The 22,523-nt window shown below is 36.9% G+C and overlaps 2 protein-coding genes across 6 annotated transcripts in view; both read right to left on the bottom strand.

Annotated features, from left to right (window-relative positions):
* Nucleotides 1-10,436: 10,436 nt before the first annotated feature.
* LOC129356138 (uncharacterized) lies at nucleotides 10,437-13,207 on the bottom strand. Its single transcript, XM_055025740.1, has 5 exons — nucleotides 13,138-13,207; nucleotides 11,878-11,942; nucleotides 11,195-11,548; nucleotides 10,645-10,778; nucleotides 10,437-10,541 (listed from the first exon to the last, which is right to left on the bottom strand). The coding sequence occupies exons 2-5, from the start codon at nucleotides 11,933-11,935 to the stop codon at nucleotides 10,437-10,439; spliced, it is 651 nt and encodes a 216-aa protein (XP_054881715.1). The 5' UTR covers nucleotides 11,936-11,942; nucleotides 13,138-13,207.
* Nucleotides 13,208-13,570: 363 nt separating this feature from the next.
* LOC129356113 (CD276 antigen-like) overlaps nucleotides 13,571-22,523 on the bottom strand; it is a 67,290-nt gene continuing 58,337 nt past the window's right edge. For 4 of the 5 annotated variants that reach the window (XR_008605352.1, XR_008605354.1, XR_008605351.1 and 1 more), the window contains exons 4-9: nucleotides 20,372-20,710; nucleotides 20,249-20,287; nucleotides 19,298-19,868; nucleotides 18,332-18,448; nucleotides 16,186-16,370; nucleotides 13,571-15,651 (exon numbers count right to left, since the gene is read on the bottom strand). Coding sequence is in view for 1 of the 5 variants with exons in the window: in XM_055025722.1 (XP_054881697.1) it covers nucleotides 19,723-19,868; nucleotides 20,249-20,287; nucleotides 20,372-20,710 (524 nt within the window). In the remaining 4 variants the exon portion in view is untranslated. Of the gene's footprint in view, nucleotides 15,652-16,185; nucleotides 16,371-18,331; nucleotides 18,449-18,945; nucleotides 19,869-20,248; nucleotides 20,288-20,371; nucleotides 20,711-22,523 lie in introns of those variants that run through there. The other variant, XM_055025722.1, reaches the window with a different exon arrangement.

The following is a 22,523-nucleotide window of genomic DNA, read 5'->3' as shown; positions in this document are numbered from 1 at the left end:
CAGAAGTGCATTTTCTATAATCTCAGGGGAACCATATGTATCATCTAGCCTTTGCCACACCATAGCGACACCTAATGACGGATTGTGGACATGGACTGACCTGATACGCAAGGCTTGTGGTGATGAGTTTGGACCTAACCACTTTATCAGGAGGTCAAGTTCTTCCCGTGCTGTTAAGTTAAGCTCTCCAGCAATGTCTTGGAACGAAGTTTTCCAGGCCCAGTAGTTTTCTGGATGGTCATCAAATTTTAGCAGCCCAGAGCTTACTATCTCTCTTCTGACGAGGTATTTGGAGAGATCAGCTACTTGAGCTGGTTCACACGGATAATCTCGTAAACTGGATGTTGGTGACATTGGCGTAGGAAGATGAGGTAGGTAGGCTCTGTTTTCTTCACCAATCAATCAATCAATCAAATTTTATTTGTATAGCACATTTCAGCTACAAGGCATTTCAAAGTGCTTTACATCATCAGGCATGCAACAGAATAAAATACCAAGTTTTTTTTTTTTTTTTTCTTCCCTCTTCTTCCCTTTCTTCCCCCTTCCCTTTGACACGGAATTTAAGCGCCTGTTACCGCCGGACTCCGCCGTCCGTTTAACCACGGGTATTCGCCGGGCTCCGTTGCCCACAACAGGAAACAGGAAAAAAAAAAAAAAAAAAAAAAAAAATTACATACATATCCACAAAATCAAATCCATACATATTACATTTCAAACGCAACTCTAAACAGGTGCGTTTTTACTTGAGATTTGAAGGAAGTCAGGGTTTCCGCTGTTTTACAGTTTTCTGGAAGTTTGTTCCAAATTTTTGGTCCATAGATGCTGAAAGCTGTTTCTCCTCTTTTGGTTCTGGTTCTGGGGATGCAGAGCAGACCAGAACCAGAAGACCTGAGAGGTCTGGAAGGTTGATACAACAACAGCAGATCTTTGATGTATTGTGGTGCTAAACCATTCAGTGATTTGTAAACTAACAACAGTATTTTAAAGTCTATTCTTTGAGCTACAGGGAGCCAGTGGAGGGACTTTAAAACTGGTGTTATGTCTCTATCTTCCTGGTTTTAGTGAGAACGCGAGCTGCAGCATTCTGGATCAGTTGCAGATGTTTGATTGATTTGTTGGACAGGCCTGTGAAGATGCTGTTGCAATAATCAATGCGACTAAAGACAAACGCATGAATGAGTTTCTCTAGATCTGGCTGAGACATTAGTCCTCTAATCCTGGAGATGTTCTTCAGGTGATAGAAGGCCGATTTTGTTACTGTCTTTATGTGGCTCTGGAGGTTCAAGTCCGAGTCCATCACTACTCCCAGGTTTCGGGCCTGATCGTTAGGTTTTAGTTGTAATAACTGAAGCTATGCATTGATTCTAGATCGTTCCTCTTTAGGTCCAAAAATAATAACTTCAGTTTTGTTTCTGTTCAGCTGGAGAAAGTTTTGGCACATCCACACATTTATCTGCTCTAAACGTTTATTCAGTGATTGGATGGGTTCAGAGTCACCTGGTGACATCGTAATGTAGAGCTGAGTATCATCTGCATAGCTATGGTAGCTAATATTTCCTGTTATGACCTGAGCTAGTGGGAGAATATAAATATTAAATAAGAGGGGTCCTAGGATTGAACCTTGGGGTACCCCACATGTGACCTTTGACCTCTTTGATGAGAAGTTTCCAATTGAAACAAAGAAATCCCTGTTCTTTATGTAAGATTCAAACCAGTCGAGCACCGAACCAGAGAGTCCAACCCAACTCTCCAGTCGATTCAGTAATATGTCATGGTCGACAGTGTCAAAAGCTGCACTGAGATCCAACAGAACCAGCACCGTGGTTCTGCCACAGTCCGTATTTATATGGATATCATTGAATATTTTTACGAGGGCAGTCTCCGTGCTGTGGTGAGCACGAAAACCAGACTGGAAAGTGTCAAAGCAGTTGGTCATCATGAGGAAACTATTTAATTGTTTACACAGTTTTTTCAATAACTTTGCTGATGAATGGGAGGTTTGAGATTGGCCTGTAATTCTGCAATAGTCATTTGTCCAGGTTGTTCTTTTTTAACAGTGGTTTGATGACTGCTGTTTTCAAAGCCTGGGGGAAAACGCCTGATGTAAGCGATGAGTTTACTATTTGGATCAGATCAGTAGCAATAACAGGCAGGACTTTCTTAAAGAAATGTGTGGGAAGGACATCCAGACAGCAGGAGCTTGAACTTAATTGACTTATAATTTCTTCTAGGGTTTTATAATTAAGTAGTTGAAAATGGGTCATTTTTTCTGTAATTGTTTTGTTTTGGTACAGCAATGGTTCTGGCTTTGAAGTTGATGTGCAGATTAATCCTCTGATTTTTTGAATTTTCTCTGAAAAGAAGCTGGAAAACTTGTTACAGGCAACATTAGATTGGAATTCAGGTGGAAACGTCACAGGAGGGTTTGTGAGCCTGTCAACTGTTGCAAATAAAGTTCGAGCATTGTTGATGTTTTTGTTTATGACATCTGCAAAGAAAGCCTCCCTTCCATGTTTTAGTGCTAAGTGATAGTTACGTAGTTTTTCTTTGTAGATGTCGTGATGAACGTGAAGTTGAGTTTTACGCCATTTTCGTTCTGCTCTGCGGCAGAGTTGTCTTGCAGACCGAACTATTTGTGCATTTCTCCATGGAGACTTCTTCGTACCAGACACAACCTTTACTTTAATTGGGGCAATGGAATCAATGATATATGAAACTTTAGACTGAAAATCATCTAACAACTTATCTACATCATTACAGTTTAAGGATGAGGAAGAAGAGTAGATTTGATTAAATGTTTCTGCTGTGTTTTCTGTGAAAGAACTTTTTGTGACAGTAGCTGTTTGTCCAAGTGGGTCAAAGAATAAAGAACCTTCAAAGATAACAGCGAAGTGATCCGACAGGGCGACATCAATTACAGAGACATTGGAAATATTCACACCCTTACTGATAACCAGGTCCAGTGTGTGTCCTTGAGTGTGTGTTGCTTGTTTAACATGTTGTGTTAAACCAAAATTTTCTAAAATATCAGAGAGCTTTTTTGCTCCTGTTTTCGGGTTTGTCCACATGAATGTTAAAATCACCAACAATTATTAAACAATCATAATCAGTGCATATAAGAGAAAGAAGATCATTCAAGTCAGTAAAAAAATTTTCCACATATGTTGGAGTTTTGTATAAAGTTAGTGTCAAAGTTCGTTTGAAGCCTTTAACCTGAATTCCAAGATACTCAAAAGATGTGAAATGACCCAAAGACATTTTACTACAATTTATGGTTTTCTTAAATATAGAAGCCACGCCTCCTCCTTTTTTATGTTTTCTGTTCTAACTTAAAAAATTGTAGTCAGGAGGCGCTGATTCAATGAGTACAATTTGGTCATTATCGTCATTCAACCATGTTTCTGTCAGAAACATAACATCAACATTATACTCAGTGATGAAATCATTAATTAACAGAGCTTTAGCACAGAGTGATCTGATATTTAAAAGAGCTACTTTAAGTGGCTTGGAGGCCAAAAGATTTTCAGTCTGAGGTTCCTTTAGGCAGGGGATCACTCTGAGGTTTGAATTAGGACAGCTGTATTTCATATTTCTGGTTTTTGTAAATTTTCTTGTAGTGATCCGGACAGGTAATGTCCTGTTCTGCAGAACCCGGGGGCCAGATGCATTCTGGATGGAGACAAGTGTAAAGATAATATCTGGTCCCCGGCCTCAGACCTCAGAGACGCAGAGTGATGGATCCTCTGGAAAGTCAGGGGCAGGTTGCTTAAATGTAGTGAGGTCTGCTACGTGAGTACTAAGGAGAGACGTGCCGAGGCGAACCTGTTGATTTATTCCATCTGTAAATTTAAGAAACTCTGGTCCGGAAGACATTTCTTCATTTGTTGATCGTGAGCAGCCTGGAGTGTTTTTCGTCTCCCCATTGAGGTGATGGAATTGGACCACTGAGAAATAACTTCATTCTCAGTTTTCCCATAGTGTCCAGAAGAATGTTAAAGTCCTTTTTTAGAATCTCAGACTTTTGCTTTGCCAGATCGTTGGCTCCAACATGCACAACTAAAGTCTGAATATCTGGCTGATCAGTGGTTAGAGAGAGCAGTTTGTTGGTTAAAATCAAATACAGTGTCACCAGGAAAATACATCACTCTTGTTTTCCTTGGATTGCAAACATCACTGATTCCCTTTACTGCCTCATCTCCAACAACAAGCACTTTTGGGTTACCTTTAGTTTTCCTGGTGGTCGCTTTGTCCTTGGGAGCTTTGGGGGATGGATGTGTTGGTCTTGCCTCACTGTTGATGTTTGAAGGCGAAGTTTCACTCAGAGGCTCAGGCTGGAGTGCAGAAAATCTGTTTTTCAGTGGGATTCCCACAGAGTCAGAATGTTTTGAGGCTCTTGCTGGTTGCTTTGTCCGTGGGGTCGGTGGAGGTGTTTTGGTTGCAGCTGCTTGTTTGTCTTTCTTTGGCGGAGCAGGTGTTGAAGTTGAAGGTGGGTTTCGGCTCAGAGCCGGCCACGCTGATTCGTCCAGGTGCGGGGTTCTCCCTGATAATCGTCTCATCGGATCCGCAGTGCGAGACTCCCGTTTCGGCTTGGCACCCAGAGCGTTCCAGGGTGAGCTGCTCGGTGCAGGGCGCACGACCTCTCTGTTGATTTGAGGAAGAGTTGTTTCATTTCCACAAGTAGCGTTGATCTCAAAGTTCACCTCCAGTAGTTTAATCTTCATTTCTATAAACTGAAGTCGTTGTAAAATACTGCTCATGTCCTTGGGGTCAGCCGGAGGCATTTTGCCCTGGTTTAACTTGGAGGTAAAGAAAAGTAAGGTGAAAATAAAAGTAAGAAAATCCCCCAGTCCTTAGGTTTGGAAAAATCCAGTTAAGATGTCAATAATGTAAATATAACTATAAAAACTGTCGCCTTAAAATTAAAAAATAATTCACAGGCAGAGTTATCAGTAAGGACGAGAGAGAGCAGGATAAGCTGCTCCTCCTTCGGCAGTCAAAGCAGAAGCGTTTCTTCGTCTTTAATGCAGAGCTCAGATAAACGAGGCACTTCGTTATGATTAGGAAACCACGGAGTTGGGTCAGAATGAACTCGTTCTGCACTCATGGGCATGGCAGGAGATTGTTGTGAGACTGGAGCTTGCTGCTGAGCGTTTAGTGTCACGTAGTGGGCCTGCACGTACTCACTCGTGCGTTGAGTGCGATCCTCCGGATAAATCTGGCTTCTTTCTTCAAGTGAATCCACCTCTGATGCTGCTGCGGCTTCATAGACTGCAGCTTCTGCTGAGGCTGCTTTTGCACTCCTGTTTAGTTTTAGGACGTACAGATTTGCCTCCAACTCTGCTTTGCGCTGTTCCGCTTCAGCAAACATTTTCTGATTTTCAGCTTCAATGCGGGCTTTTTGTTTCATCATCTCTGCTTCTTGAGCTGCATACTTAGCTTCTATCAGGGCTGCTTGTGCTTTAGCTTTAGCTTTGGTAGCTGCTGCACTGGCTGAGGACTTACTCGTTCTCCCTGACGACTTGGACGCTGCGACTTGCGACAAGACCTCAAAGTCTGTTTGCCTTCGTTGTTACATGATGTTCTTATCGTCGTGGTCGACGACAGTGAATCTGCTCCCAGCCGGTTGTGTAACTGTCTTTTTACAGAAAAGAGAAATAAAAGTTCAGACGACGCAACGTTTGGAGTTTATTTTTTATTTTTTGTTCGCTATCTGTCTCAAGCAGATACACCTGCGTGAGGACAGAATAGACGTCCTCAGAGAAGGACGAATCAGACTCCATGTGTCCAGACTGAGGACTGAAGACTCTGGAAGACTCTGGTCTGTATCTGTGTGAAAACTGAAGATGGATTCAACTCTGGAAGATGTCGACTCAGCGTTTCTGGTGAGAAGAAATCATTAATATGTAAACAAACATTTTTAGAAACTTTAATAAATTCTGATTCCTGTATTGATGAACCAACATCTTCATCTTCTCCATGAATTAATATTTGATGGAAACTGAGATCCAGGAGGATTCATGGAGAAGATGAAGATGTTGGTTCATCAATACAGAAATCAGAATTTATTAAAGTTTCTAAAAATATTTGTTTACATATTAATGATTTCTTCTCATCAGTAACGCTGAGTCGACATCTTCCAGAGTTGAATCCATCTTCAGTTTTCACGTCACACAGATACAGACCAGAGTCTTCAGTCCTCAGTCTGGACACATGGAGTCTGATTCGTCCTTCTCTGAGGACGTCTTTGTCGCTCTGGACTCGTCCTGAAAACTGATCATCCTGAGACTCTGGAATCTCAACACCTTCATGAATATGATAGAGAACTAAGACTCCATGATCCGTGTTCGCTTCACAGTAGATGAACAGATTCTTCCAGGTTCCCTGAGTCTTGGTGGTGAAGGTCCACTCCAGAGTGATGCTCTGCTTCTCCTCTGCCTGATAGCTGCTCTGTGTCACATTCACTACAAATGTTGCTGCTGAGGAGACAGAGAGGGAAAGAGAGGAGCAGACACACTGAGAACTGGAACATGGGAGTCTTTCAGCTCCATCTAGAGAGCTTTCTGTCACAAAGACAAGATGGAGACTGACCACAGAGACATGAGCTGAGGATGAGGAGCAGCAGGATGCTGGACATCATCTTCATCCTGAGAGAGGAAGAGGAGGAGAGGCAGCACAACATCAGTACAAGGAACAACTGAATTGCTGTAACTTTCATAACATGATTGAATGATTCACCAAGATTTACAAATGACGAAGTGAAGAATAGTTTTCTGGTGGATTTTTCTGAATTTTATGTCACTTTTACTCTTTTAGCTCAGAAAAATCAGACTTTAAATAATCAGGATGGATCAACATCAGTGAAGTGATGAAGATCATCAGGACAGATTTTGTTAAATTATTTCTTTAATATTTTGACGTATTTCATCAACATGGTGGAAAAGTTGAGTTTAATACTGGAAGACAAAACAGAGAGAGAGCATCGATGTGATTCATGTTTGAAAACAGATCAGTACTGCCACCTTGTGGTGATCAATAGACACAGCAGTAAAATATTAGGACATGTTTTACATTAGTTTTAGTAAAATCAGTCTGTTATAAAATCTAGAAATAGTTTAGTTTTTCTTTTCTACTGTTTTATTATCACATGTCAGTTAGATTAAAAAATAAACATGACTTTATTTCTACATTGTATCAATTACGTTTTATTTTTATAGCACCTTTCAGCAACAAGGCATTTCAAAGAACTTTACATCATAAAAACACAAAAATACAAAATCATAGAACACAGCCAACTTGTTTTTAGCTAAAAACTGAATAAAGTAAACAAAGAGCTGCACTTTGACTGTTTTGACCTTTTTGCTTTGGACTGCGTAAACCAGAACCCACAATGCATTGTTTTAACTATTTGAGTTTATTTCACTTTGCTTTGATCACTTGTGAGATTTGAGTTTTTTCAATTTTGGAATTTTAGTTTTTGGACAAAATGTCAATAAAATATTGTCTGTGGTTCTGAAACAGATTCTCTAGAAGTTAAAATGCAGAAAGTCAATTTATTATTTTAAATACATCTTTGGTAAAACAACAGAAACCAGATCTTTATAATATTAACAGGTTTTAGTGCATTAACAACACCAATCATTATCAAGCTGCTAAATGTTTTATCAGAGTTCCTCTACATTTTAACATAAAAACTGACCAATAATAAACTAGAACAGACTGACTCACCTGTAACCTGCCTGGATAAAACCTGTGGAGTTCTGAGGTCTTTCCAGCTCTATTCCCTGTTCACTAGAGTTTCAGGGCATCTCAAGGTTTTAAATATATTTGTGCTAAAAGGTGGAGTCACCAAAAGGCAAATAATATCAGGATATTTAACAGGGATCCTGTCAGGTTACTTGGTGCTGCCCAGACCTGCAATGTTTACTGACACTTTTTTCAATCCTCAGACTATTTTCATCAAACTTAATGCATTTAAGAATTAATCATTTTTACAACATTATAAAATACATTCTCACCCAATAAAGCAGGTTTTCACTTTGATTTATCTCTGAACTTTAATAAGAAACACTGAATGCAAACGGTGAGAATATTTAAAGAGAAAATGAAACTGAATAAGGAATAAAATGAACACAAATTAAAGATAATTACTGAAGTTCAGGTAAAAGTCCAGCCTTCGTGCTGCTGCATTAGTTAACAACACATTTATCTGTTTCTGTACTTTTAAAAAAGAGAGAAATGTTCTTTCACTCTGAAAATGAGACTCAGTTCAAAGTCTAAAACAGAACTAAAACCCAGACCTGCTGTCATGTTGACACTTTGCCAGTTCTAAGAGTCAACATGTCTGTTCATGATGAACAGAACCAGTTTCTATATACATAAACTTCTAGATCATGTTACATTTTAGACAGAAATGAAAAGTAAACCCCACATTACTTTAGTTTACATCAAACAGCCTTAAATCAACTTATTTATGGAGAATGATGAAGAGGAGCTGCAGCTCCAAAACCAGCAGAAATGATCATTTTAATATCTGGAGATCAGCTGATCAACATCTTTACTGGGAAATGTTGCTGCTTCGTAACATTTCTGTTAATAAACATTTTCAAATGATTAATTCTGCTTTTTGTTTCTTTTCAATCTAAGTATTATATTGACTTGTGAATATTTACTAGTCAGCCTTGATTATTATCAGCCCACATCATGACATCACCACCTCTTGAAATTTATTTATTTATATTTCTATAATTTTCTAAAAAAAAAAAAATCTGAACAAATATCTAAGAAAATATTTACTTCTTAATCTTCTAACCTTTTTTCAAAACTGATATCAGAAACTAAAGTATTTGCTTCAATATTTCTGCAGAAATTAACTTTATAGTTAAAACAACACAAGTTCACACAGACAGACGTTTGCAATCAGTTTATTGATTTACTGACATTAAAGTTACAGAAAAACATGAAGGAAATATTTTCAGTTTGGGAATATTTCTTTGAATTTGTCATATAGATCAGATGTGATTATATAGATATAATGATGACTTGTCCTATTTTTTAACCCTGAATGTTTCTTCTAGCAAATGAACTGGAACATGAGAATAAATGACAGAAAGAGAAAATGTTTCATTCAATATGAGAGCAAAGCTGCTGGTTTGATGCTGTTTTTCACATCAGTGATCAATAAAGTTTAATGAGAGAATCTGGAGATTTAAAGTCGTTGGATTGAACCACCAACAGATTATATAGAATAATTAAACCATTCAGGTCAACATTTGATCCTAATGAATATTTTTTATATGTTTTAACAGCCAGAAATGACAATTTGTTTGTTTTTGCTCATTTTTATGAAGCCAGTTGTGCATCAGGCCAGCAGATTGTCATCATGTTGAAAACTCAGTTTAAAGATTTAAAGATGAGATTCTTTGATTTAGAAACTTTCATCGTCTCAAATTCATTCAGCATTTTTATTTGTTCTGCTGCTTTGAACTGAAACTGAACATCAAGGCAGCTGAGTCGTCATTTCAGTGACTTGAAACAACATCATCAATAATTATTGTCTCAATATTACAGATAAAAACAAAGAAACTGTAACATCTGCAGTTCAGTTCTTCAAACTGAGGCTGAACTAAAAATCTTATTTACGGCTGTGTTTCCAGTTTGGGTCATTTTCCAGTTTCTGACCACAAGGGGGCAGCAGTATCTTTACCAAAATGATCATCATGCATCTTTGCATTCCTGGTATTTAGAGTTTTCCTCTACAAAACACCATTTCCCACAATGCACTTCTCCTCTGTGACCACTTTAACAGCTTAAAGCCATTCAGACGTGATCTAGTTTTCTGTTTGAGGCCAAAGAGACTCAGAGTTTCTTTGGCCTCAAACCTCTGAACTGAAGGATGAGCCATACATGGTCCGCCATGTTTCCTGCTTTACAGCCATGGAAACCGGTTAATACCTTTTCCTCCATGGAGGAAGCTTATTCAAGGATTCAGTTTGTTGCTTATTGACACTTTGTTGATTGTCGTCTCAAAATTAGACGAATCACATCACAGTTAAACATCAGTAACATCTGACCTTGTTCCATGCATAGCATTTTTGTAAACAAGCTTATTTAAAATAAGACCTCAGTCTACATTCCTACATCCGAGCCGTCGAGGTAGCTAGTTCAGGGATTTGGTGTCTGGCTCAACGACACCACAACCTGTGACATGGCCGTAAATCGTCTCAGCAACCTTTTGGCCAAAGGAAGATCGACGGTCGGCCATGTTTATGCGCTACTTCTATGAGGTAGAAACTGTTTTCTCAGTGTAATATTTCCCTCCCGTGATTCCACTGATAGCAGCACCGTTTCTGTAGCGCTGTCGGCAAAGTGCAAAGTGCAAAGTGCATTTGTAATGAACCAAAATATTTCCAGAACAAGTTCTGCTCATTCTGCAGAACTCAGTTTCTGGAAACCATAAAACACACAGAATCTGGAGCTCCAAGTCCAATAGGGACTGAAGACGGGGCAATCTTTGGGGAGGTCATAAGGTCATAAGGCCTCCTCTAACACAAAATCAGGTCATGATAAAAAAAATAAAAAATATTGGGAGTGATTTTGATTGTGGATTTTTGGTGAATCTATGTCCTGGAGTTTGATGAGCTGAACCTGAAACCTGAACCAGCAGCAGAGTGGAGGGCGAGTCGTCCTGCTGCTAGCAGGAACAAACCAAACCAACATAAAGTCCAAACCTCCCGCGATCCACCAGCTCTTGGTTTCCTCCTGAGTCTGAGGAATGGAAGCTGCAAAGAAAGAATCAAGAATAAATCAGTAGCTGCGTCTCCATTGATGTTAAAACTCTGTAAAATGAAATTATGAAAGAAAATTTGCTTCATGGAAACAACCCGATTTGGAGAAACGCATTTAAGAAGAAGAAGAAGAATTTTCTGTGTCTTAACATTTGACTCATCCACGTTTTTAATGACTTATTGCATGAATAAAATTATTCACATGTGATTTTAATTGTATTTCTTATTCAATGGAAACACTGTATCTGTAAAATATTTTCTTTTTTAATCTTTTTTCATTTGTGAAATATCAAAGACAGTTTGTAATAAACATTTGTAATGAAAATGCAGCTTTTCAGACCCAAAAATAAAGTGGAAACATAAAAGACCAGAAAATGAAGATTAAACCATTTTTATCAGTAAAAACTCACCTCTGACTACAAGCTCCCAGTCTCTATGGTCTCTTCTTCCGTCAATGACGACGTAGCACCGGTACCGACCCGCATCGCTGAGCCTCACTTCAGCCAGGAGACACCGGATCCCTCCATTCCTGACCAGCTGGGGGTCACAGTGCAGTCGACCTTTGAACTCATCATCTGTGAACGTCTCATCTCTGCTGTCGAACCGATAAATCCTCCTCAGCGGCTCCATGCTCATCAGATCGACGTAGAGCCGGTCAGGCGGCGTGGCGTTCGGATCCGGACGGATCCATTTCAGCGTGATGTTGGAGTTCTCCTCGGCCTCGTAGACGTCCAGAGTTTCATTCACGGTGGGCAGAGATTTTCCTGCAGGAGTCAGAAAGAGACAGAAGCAAGAAATCACAACACAAATCCTCAGAAACACTTTGATGAAGTAGTTCTGATAATCTGATGCATCATCACACCTCCAAATATCCAGGATTTGATGTTTCAGACGCTGACGGACGATTTAAAACATTTTCTCACGAAGCTTCAGGTAAAAGTTTATTTAAAGGCTCAGATGAAAAGTTGTGATCAAAACACTGACAGGAAATAGATCCAGTGATATCAGATCTGCTAATTATTCCTAGAAACCTGAGACGTCCTTCATGCTCTGAGTTAAAGTTCAGTTTCAACATTCAGTCATATTTTCTCACCCAGAGCAGCAGAACACAGAATCAGAACCAGGAGAGACGAGGAGGTCCGGTTCAGCATTGATGCTCTGTTAGAAATAATAAAACACATTAATTATAGACATTATTTCTACAAGTTATCACATGCAGAGACCAAAACATTTTACTCCAATAGCAGTAGCACTACTTCAACATATTTATACTCCAGTCAGAATAAATAATGTTTGGTAAAAAGTTACTGATCAAATTATCAATCATTTAATATTTAAAATTACATAATCAGACAAACCAAAACATAAAGATTTGAGGAATTTTTTTATACTTTAAGGAGAAAAATGACAATAATTTATATAACAACAAAATAACAAAATTAAGAATTTATTATTTTTTTTCCAAATCAGTTTCTTTCCATAAAAAACCTATAAAACTTTAACAAAAACTGCAGCTCTGTGTTTAATTATTGGTTAAAACATTTTTGGTTTTTATTCAGTGGGTAGAAAATTCAGAAATTTGACTCAAGTTAGAAAAACATCATAATAAAAAAACTCAAGTAAAAGTAAAAAGTAATAAAAACAACTAAAGGTACATTTGTTCTAAAAAGTTACTCAAGTTAATGTAACTGAGTAAATGTAACTAGTTACTATTGATCTCTGATCACGTGATAATTACAGAGGATCATCATTTCAATATGGCGTCCATGAAACACAAAATGGAGGAAAATAAAATGTTTCGCTTTGATCAGATCTGCAGACGCTTAATTAGTTTAAAGTTTAGTTTTAGTTTAAAAGTCATGCAGAAAACATAGAGAAGTTTTAATTATAAAACTGTTAAAAACATGTTTGATCAAAGTGAAACTAAACATCTTAGTTCACTGAGTGTTTCTCTAATGATCGCTGTTACAGAAACTGACGTTTTTCTGCAAACATGACGCAGAGAAAATATGCATTTGTATCAAATATTTAATAACTAAAAGCTGAAATGACCTTTGAACCGAAACCTTCATGCAAAAAGCAGCGCAGTCATGAACAATAGGCCCGTATTACAAAAATCAACGCATTCTGCTTTATTTAATGTGTCTAGTAAAACCTCTACAGAGTTTATTCCGTTTGTTATTAATAGAAAAATATTTTATGCAACAAGAAAAGAGCGAAACAAACTGGAACAGAAACATGAAGAATTGTGATAATATTGCTGCTGAAACTTTGTTCCAACTTTAACTAAACCTTCATTTAATGCGTGAATTTTAAAAACTCTTTAAATCTGAAAACATGAATTAAAACTGACCGTTTCAGATGAACCGAGTTGAAGATCAGAGAAAATCTTCCTGAACTTCCTGATACTGGGTTAAGGTATTGTCTTCAGCCGACCTTGTGACGTCATCATCCTTCCTGTGTCTCTTAAAGGGGCAGACACACGTTCAGCCGCCTGTTTATTCCACGGAATCAGTTTCTGTAGTTTTGCTGGATTGTTTTTAATCATAACTAATTATTATACGTTGATTAAAAGAAACTTTCAGACAAAATGGGCAAATAAACCAACAGAATGTTTCTAACCTACAGAACCATCTGTTGCCACTAGGGGGCAGGATTAGTTTGACCTGGTAAAAAAATATGAATGAAGCTGATCTTAAATAAAATGCAGAACTTTATTAGATACAAAGCCAACATAATATCATAATAACTACTGATTACCTGTTGTAATCAGTAGTAACACAACATGTAAAATATGTAAATACAACAGTAACAACAAAGACAAACTATTTTCCCAGTTTCATAAATTTGACCTGCAGCCCAAATAAAGAGCAGATTGACTCATAATTAGACATTAAAGTTGAAACAAGTAAATAGTGAGAATTTCACTGAGGCTCATTAAATACACAAAAATGAAGAAAACACATTTAATCAAAAACATAAACTTATGCAAAACTAAGTTTAAAGAAACAAGTTTGGACACTTTGACTGAATCGCAGTTCCTTCATAAAACCTCAAAATGTACATTTATAACTTTTCTACAATCAATGATCCAACACACACTGATTATGAGATCAATAAAGAAACAGCAAAACCACACAGGCCTTAAGTTACAAAATAACAAGCAGTGTTTGTATAAAGTACTGAAATCTCCGAGTCAAGTAAAAGTATAGGTAGCTCTCTAAAATATGACTTTGGTAAAAGTAAAAGTCACTGATTGAAATGTTACTTGATTTAAAGTATTAAAGTATCTGAAATTTCTTGTACTTAAGTATGAAAATTACTGTAAAAATAGATGTAATCAAGTAATGTAATGAAAAGTACAAGTAAAAAGTAAAACAAGGCAAATGCAGTTTGAATGACATTTTTTAAATTTTGAAAAACTTGACAAATACATTTAAAATAATGTACGCAAGCAAGTGCAGGCAAAATGAAACCTGCTAATAGATGAACCTGCAGGCATCATTTAGTTAAGAACATTACTTTACCTAAACCACAAGGTTAATTTAACTCGCTTTAGGTTAACTTAACCTGCTTTAGGTTAACTTAACCTGCTTCATAACTGAACCAGCTTCTTAGTAAACCAGAAAGGACAGAAAGTACAAAGGTTTTGTAAGCCTCAAGTTTTCCCTTTCAGTAAGGTCAGTGCTGAAAATGAGAAAAATAGTCAGTACAGAAAATGCGGCCAACATGAAGAAAAACACCTTTACGATTCCTCTACTTCACAAACTATAGGTGCATCAACTGGTCATTATACAAAAGAAAAAAGAATTGGGAGGGAAATGCAGCTTATTTGGCATCTGAAGAGGGAGAGATTTTAGTAAACTTGGTGATTAATGGGAGAAGTGAAACATGTGCATCTATTGGTGGAGATGAACAAACTCAGGCAAATCGGCTACCGACTTTGTTGCAGTCGATCAGTAGGTTGGGTCTAAACATTTGCGTTTCTCTCTCTCACTTTTTTGTAACGAGTAACTAAACCACACATTGAAAATGAAGCGGAGCAATTAAGTTCAGAAATATAGTGAAGTAAAAGTGAAAGTTATCAAAAATGTTCATACTTGAGGAAAGTAAGAATGCTACATACTTTAGTAAAGTAGTGAAGTATTTTACTTTGTTACTATACAACACTGATAACGAGAATGTTTAAATAATAAATTACAGCTCTAATTTACTATTTCCATAAAACATTAAATATGGCTTGTACTTTTTAGGCTCTGTTTAAGTCCAGTTGAATCCAAAATGCTTCACTCTGCATTCAGTCATTCATCCATTCATACTCATCCATTCACACACTGATGGTGACCAATACTGGATAACAGCCTCTGCTGCCCTGCAGCAATTTGGCAGCAGCTGCTGTGGGTCGATGCCACTGGCAGGTAAGGCAGGTGAAGTGCCTTGCTCAAGGACAATAAGAAAGAGGCAGATTTGAACCAGCAACATGATAATTTCAGAACAAACTCCTAACACTGTTGTCACCACTGGTTTCTCTAAACACATGAAGTGAAACGGAATAAATTCATCTGAGTAACAGAAAAACAGATCATTGTTTCTGGTTATAGACCAGAAATGATTTAAAACATGAATCTGAAGATATTCAATAAACGACTCAAAGTCATTATTAAAATATAATATGTCAAACAAAACAAGTTCAAACAAAAATGTTCTTTGTCAAAAAGTTTGGTTTCTTCTTCTCCTTTTCTTCCTAAACCAAAACATCAATATTATCATTAGAGCCTTTAGAGTTACTATCAGTCCCACAGTGATGAATGATGATGATGGTCCTTCCTCGTCTCTCTGGTTCTGCAGTCACAGTTGGTCTCCTTACCTATGTATAACAGAAAGAGTATGTTTGGATGAAGATCAGTGGCGGAACTAGACTTTTTTTCAAGCGGTGGCCAAAGGGTGAGCAAGGCTTTATCAGAGGGGTCCATATACAAATGATGAACGAAAGGAAACAAATATTTTCTCACACTCAAATTAAAATGGTTTATTTAACAAAGATTTGCCATGACCAAACAAGGCGTTATACGGCACTATGGAACAGTGAACATGTAAATGTAAACTCAGAGCCAATAATATGACCAAAAACAAATTCTCATAAATAAATAAATAAATAAACTGGTGCTTCTGCTGTGCTATAGGTTGTGCTGGGTGGGGGGAGTTTAGTGCCATTTCCTTCTGCTTCACTGTCTTCCTCCCAGAGTCTGACTCTGAATCTGTATCACCCTCATCTCTCTCTGGAACTTAATTGGAAATGCATAAACAGACACAATAAAAAATGCAAAAAGCATCATGCTAACCTTTAGAATTAGGCTTATTGGATTTTAATACTTAATAACTCTCTATCACAGCCTCTAACCTGCTGGTGATGTTTGGGCCTGGAGTCTCCTGGCTGGATTCTCCAGGTTGGTCACTGCTGCAGGGTTCTGTCTGGTCCTGGTCACTGCTGCAGGGTTCTGACTGGTCCTGGTCACTGCTGCAGGGTTCTGTCTGGTCCTGGTCACTGCTGCAGGGTTCTGTCTGGTCCTGGTCTTCATTTGGGCTCTACACAAAATAAGACAACCTGGTATTAGACTCCATGACTGTTTGGCAGAGATAACACTATTTAACTATTATTTAAACTATAGTTTTAGTTTTCAGTAGCTAGCTAAAATAATACTAAATTAAAAATACATTAATTAAAATTAATTAATATAACTAGTGAGGTTATAATTCAAAGCTTTCATATGACATAGCCTACTTACATTTCAGTCAATATAAAACTTAATGGTTTTTCACATATTCTTACCACACATTTCCAGCAAGAGCTGGGAGATATAAAACATTAGAGGGCAGCATGTGCACTAAAACATGTTAAAAGAATCTGTCTAAAACACGATCTACCACGATCTAATATAATAAACGAGGCACCAAGCAGCGGTGCACAACCTTTTTTTTTTTCTTTTTAGAAATGTATGACAAGAGCCGCCTCTCATTAGGAAGGTAATAGCGGTTACTGCTGAGCGGTAAAATGTAAATACCTGCAAAACTCCTCCACGGTGTAACTCTAAAAGTGTTTTTGAACAAGCAGGACCCACATGTCAGTTTAACCAATGAACAGCGTCGGGCATCGGGCTACCTTCAGGGACAGTCGGAAATTACAGTTTTCCTGGCAAATCTTGGCCGATCTCATAAGTATTGTATTTTAAAATGACCATTTCCAGTGGGGTGGCCGGGGTGGCAAGTGCCACCCCGGCCACCCCTCTGGCTCCGCCACTGAATGAATGTTGAAAAGTATCAACATCTCAGATGTTTTTCATTCAAACTAAATAAATTCATAAATTTCACTTTGAAAATTGATGACTGTCATAAAATGGAGGAATGAGGTAAATAATGTGGGTGAGAGGTTCAGTCTTTCTCATTTAAGAGATAACAAGGACCGGCTTTGATCATCTCTAAACTTTAATGTTTTTAGGAGAATTTAAAAGTTTGATCAAAATGCAGAGGTTCTTATCCACCCATTAGTGTCTTCATGCATCGTTACTGCAATGCTCTGCTTTCTGGTTACTGAGGGAAAGTTTTATGGATCTGCAGACGGTTCAAAACGTGGCTGCTTGCATTTTACCAAAACCAGGAAATATGCTCACATTTCTACTTCTGTAATCTTTTCACCGGTTGCTTTCAGGTTCAAACAGACTTTAACGTTTTGCTGCTCATTTATAAGACTTAAAGTTTTCTGATCTTCTGCAGCTTTATGTCCTACTGCATGTCCTCCCATCTTAAGACACTGACCTTTTAAAAAGTCCTAAAACCAGAGGAAAACATCTGGAGAGAATGTTTTTTCCTTTTGTGCCTCATCATCATGTCTGCTTTCAAGACATCAGACAATCATGTTTTTGAATGATTCTAAGTTAAAGTCACATTTGTTCCCTCTGATTTATGTGTATTAATTTTATACTGTATTTTTTAACTGTTTAATCTGATTTGTTTTGATCTCCTTATTGTTTAACACTTTGAATAATGTTGTCATAATAACTTGTTGTATAAAGTTTGAATTTTTACATATTTAATGTGACAACAACAGTTTAATAGAGTCTTGGAGAAATGAACAACTAGAAGTTTTTTAAAAAAATAAAAAAACTACACAGCAAGTCATAATAAAATATATAAATATTGGGTTATTCATGTAATAAGAACATTAAAAATAAGATTTATTGACAGAAATTAAATTAAAAACCTTTTGAAGGCTCAAGCTGGGGATCAAATCTGTCAACTTTTGCATGAATTAATAAAAACTTTTTAAGACAAATAATTTATCAAAATCTGAGTAAGAAACTCTAAACTACAGAAACATCTTTGGACTTGAGATGTTCTTTAACTTACATGATTCTTGCATCGTTTATTTTAATCTAAAAAAAGATTATTAAATCTTTGACCTTATATGAACGGCTTCCTTCTGGGTTTAAGACATACAGTTTTTTATATTATTATTATTCACAGTTATAAACATGTAACAGTTTTCATACCAACAAACTTTGAAGAGACTTTAGATCAGGTGGAAGATTCACTTTGGTTTTGTTTTCCTTGATCCTGTAAAGGTTTTCCTTCAGCTCCATCGTCTGGGTCGACATTTTCTCTGCGATCTATAAAACAAAAAACATTTCATTAATAACATCATCTGATTGTTTTGATTTCCCAAAGTTACAATATTATTAAGATGACTTGAATAAAAACAGAATTCTGTCATTTTTAGTTTTTATAAATAAAATTATCATCAATCAGCAAAAAATAAAGTAAAGCATTAAGTTTTGACTTTTTCTAAAATTATTTTTCTCTTATTTGTTTCCAGATGTTTGTTGACAAAATAAAACAATCCATAAACCAAAGCATATTACAATAAAATGTAAACATGGTCATATTAAACTGAATATTTAATGTATATTCAGATGTCAGATTAAAAGTATAACTTTAATGAAGGCAGAAGAAATGTCTCTCATTAAGCTCTAATTATAATCTTAAACATGATTTATTAGCTATCAGCTTCTCTGTTGAAGAAAACACAACAAAGAAGAGAAAATCTGAGTTATGTGCAGTAAATAATAGTTTAATTTGTAGCATTTTATGAATGAATGTCGTTGTTTTCTGGCTGTTTCTCTTTAGTGCGTCTGGATCCACAGGTTGGACCCTCTGGTCTAAACCTTCATATCCTGTTCAGGTCAGTGGGAATACTGGTGAGCCATGATGAACCCAGTCAGGTCACCAGTTCATTGCTGCTACATCAATGATCTAATATCTAGTCAGTCACATTCAGTCACTAACAAGGAAGTTCAGCTTCCTGGTTTGATGCTCAGCTGTGATGTTCAGTGACTGCAGCAACACAAACACATTCATACATCTATATGAAGTAACTGCTTAGTTTATCACTGAGCAGGAAAATAAAACAGGAAATAATTAACATAAGTTATTAATCTGGAATTGATCCATTTCCATACCTTCATCATTTCTCCCTCGTTCATGTTGAGAGTTTTTGCTCCAGCATGGAAAAACTGTAAACAGTGAATATTTATCTTAACACACAATATAAATGAGGCGACAATATTTAATTCTCCTTATCAGTTTTTGACTGGTAAAAATAATTAATCAACCTGATCAGGCAGAAAAGCTACAATAAACAATAAAGACCAAAAGAGAAAAAATGAAACTCATAATGGTTTAGTTTCTTGTTTTCTTTTCTTTTCTGTCAAACATCAATAGATATTAATAAATATGTGAAACTTTTCTTATTCATGTTTATCAAGAGTTTTACTTCTATTCACCTTCAGATCAGTTTTTGGAAATGATTAAAAACTATATTATCTATAAACTGGAAATTTGCATGTATGGAGATAATCATTAATTCAACAAAATCCTGCATGACTTAAAGAGACAAAGACTGACTTACCTTGCGGCGACGTACAACAAAGAATATCATGATGATGATGATGATGATGATGATGATGATGATGATGAGTGCTGCTAGAACAACCCAACCAACAAGAGCACCAATAACTACAGGATCAGGTCCTGTGACAAGAAACAAGGTTAACAATCCGCTTTTGAATATTTTTGAATTCAATTTAGCATATTTTAATTTTATTCATGATTTTATTTCATTCACCTCATCATTCAGGTGTCACAGTTACTGCATCATACACACACACACACACACACACACACACACACACACACACACACACACACACACACACACACACACACACCTACATGCAGATCTAAAGGTCTTCAGGTTTTATCTGCCCAGCTGAACATCAACATGTTATAACAGGAAAAGCCTGAAGATGAATATTCAACCCAATGAGCCTCAATGGCTGCAGGTAACAAAGAAAGTCTGAAACTGAGTCAGAGGGCCAGTAACCACTGGTTACCTAGTTAAACATATTTACCTCCAGGATCAGTCGAGTCGCCTTGGGATCCATTTTCATCTGTTGAATAATTACATTAAGTGTTAAAGACATAAAAATATTTATCTGGTTTGTCTTAAATTATCTTAACTTTATAAAACTCACCAAGTATTAGAGTAACGTTTCCCTTCCTGGCTTGACTTTGCAGTTTGGGAACAAAGCAAATATAATTCCCTTCATCCTCCTTGGTTACTTTGGTCAATTTGAGGGAAATGTTGCCTTTTTTAAACTCATCAGGGAACATGAAGGTTCGGTTAATGTACTTTGGATCTGAAGCTCCATCATCTTTAGTTTGGCTGCGATGCACATGGATTATTTCATCCTTGAATCTCCATACGATTGTAAATGTGGTCAAATAATATGGAGGCTCCAGATGACATGGCAGAATGACGTCGTCTCCAACCTTTGCATGAATCGGATCATGACCAACAACCTTCACTGGATCTGGAAGAATAAACAAAGATTTTAATAAATCAACATTAATATTCCTGTTTGTTGTTCAGATAACATTCATACTTATTCTCCTGTAGGATCTTTACAATTGTGAAAAAATATAGATGTCCCATTAATAGAGGTTTTTCAAAATAAAGGTTTTTTTAATTTGTTTATAAATGTAAATATATTAATTTCTTATTTACTTCTGTAAAATTACTCATGTTTAACTCATGAAAAATAAAACCAGATATTTTACTGGAGAAAATAGTCAGGACTCCCTTTAACAGTCTTTTAGTTGATTTGGTTTTACTATATTGAAAACTCACCAAACTTGGCAGACGCATCAAACCTTCAGGAAATTTACATATTTTAAGATTGTCACAAAAATCCCAACAGAAACGGTGCAAGAGCGCCACCTAATGTTGCTGCTTTCAATATGTTCAGAAACCCATGACTTGGTCAAGAGTCGAGGTGATTTCCAGTAACATTGTGATCTTAATTTATTTTATTCTTTACTGAAGAAATCCAGCTACTTCTAATTGTTATGTCTGTAGAGAAACTGTCTGTCCATGGGGAAACTTTGCATCAGTTCAGGACATGAATGAATATCATCAGATTCAGATTATAATAACTGCAGCAGGTCACTAAACCAAACCAGCCTGGACTGGAGGCTCTGATGCACAGCAGGTTTTGATGCCACTACATTTTATTTGTTGGGAAACATTGAATGAAATGTATCATCTGCTGTTTATTGTCTTCCAGCTGAGCATTTGGTTGTGGAGCGATGGGAACCGTTTCTTCTCCTCAGACTGGTTTTCTGGAGAGCCTGATAATCATGGAGGCAACCAGCACTGATTACAGATGAACTATTCAGGTACAGGAAAATATCACAGCAGTTTGTCTTTCAGCTGGTCAGATGATGACTCATGGGGAAAACTAATTTACTGTACATGTGAACTCTATCTGAACTTGAATTGTTTTGGTAGCAGTTTCCAAAAACATAATTTTAGTTTTGTCCCATTAAGTGATCATTTGTTTTTGTCAAACCTTTTCTTTAATTTACTGATTTCTATGGAAAGAAGTTGTAAGTTTTCACCAGAGTAGAATATTTGTGTCGTCAGCAAATAACACAAATTTAACACATTACACTTTGCTTCTGTTGTTTATATACAAATTAAATAAAACTGGTCTCAGTACTGACCCTTGAGGTTCTCCACACAACAAAGTAGTTCTGGACTGGACTTCAATTTTTGGTTACTCTAACCAGACCTGGTCCAATAGTAACGGGTCCAAACTCTCATAATGCTTCAGTTTTAGCACAAACCATAGATTTAGATGTTAGCATTTGTTTGGGAATATTAAAATTTGATTGTTTTGGGAGTTTGAATAGCAACACTATTAAATTTGATTGAAATATTTCACAATGGAAAAAAAAATAAAAATTTACACTGTTTAACATTTCAATTTACTTTGTAAAAATGCATAAATATCTTTATTTTATTGCGGCTAAATCTGATTCTATGAGTTTTATGCTACAATCTTTGTGTGTCTCACAAAATAGTCAGAAATTATCACTGATTTATTTAAGTCTGGCCAACTAATCTCTTCCTCCTCTCCCAGATAGTGGAGGAAAAACAGCCACATAAAGTAAAGTGGGCCATTGCTGCGAGTTCCCCTCCCTGAGAGAGACTCGGACCGTGGTGATCATGGCCCTGAGAAGCTCTGGTCGTCGTCCTTTATTTACATTTCTAACATTTATGCACTCAAAGCTCAATCACAGCAGCTTCACTGTGGAGGAGGAGCTGAAGCCAAGAGCAAAGAA

Source organism: Poeciliopsis prolifica, unplaced genomic scaffold (genome assembly GCF_027474105.1).
Source record: "Poeciliopsis prolifica strain line A6 unplaced genomic scaffold, Auburn_PproV2 SCAFFOLD157, whole genome shotgun sequence".
In the NCBI taxonomy this organism is placed as follows: domain Eukaryota; kingdom Metazoa; phylum Chordata; class Actinopteri; order Cyprinodontiformes; family Poeciliidae; genus Poeciliopsis; species Poeciliopsis prolifica.
Note: the sequence above shows the minus strand (reverse complement) of the source record. Positions and strands in the feature narration are given on the sequence as shown.

Coding starts and splice junctions, on each gene's coding strand:
- LOC129356138 (XM_055025740.1), bottom strand. CDS start 11,935: ATGCTGAACCGGACCTCCTCGTCTCTCCTGGTTCTGATTCTGTGTTCT. Junction 11,549..11,877: donor TCTGTGTTCTGCTGCTCTGG/GTGAGAAAATAT, acceptor TGACTCCTGCAG/GAAAATCTCTGCCCACCGTG. Junction 10,779..11,194: donor CTGGGAGCTTGTAGTCAGAG/GTGAGTTTTTAC, acceptor CTTTCTTTGCAG/CTTCCATTCCTCAGACTCAG.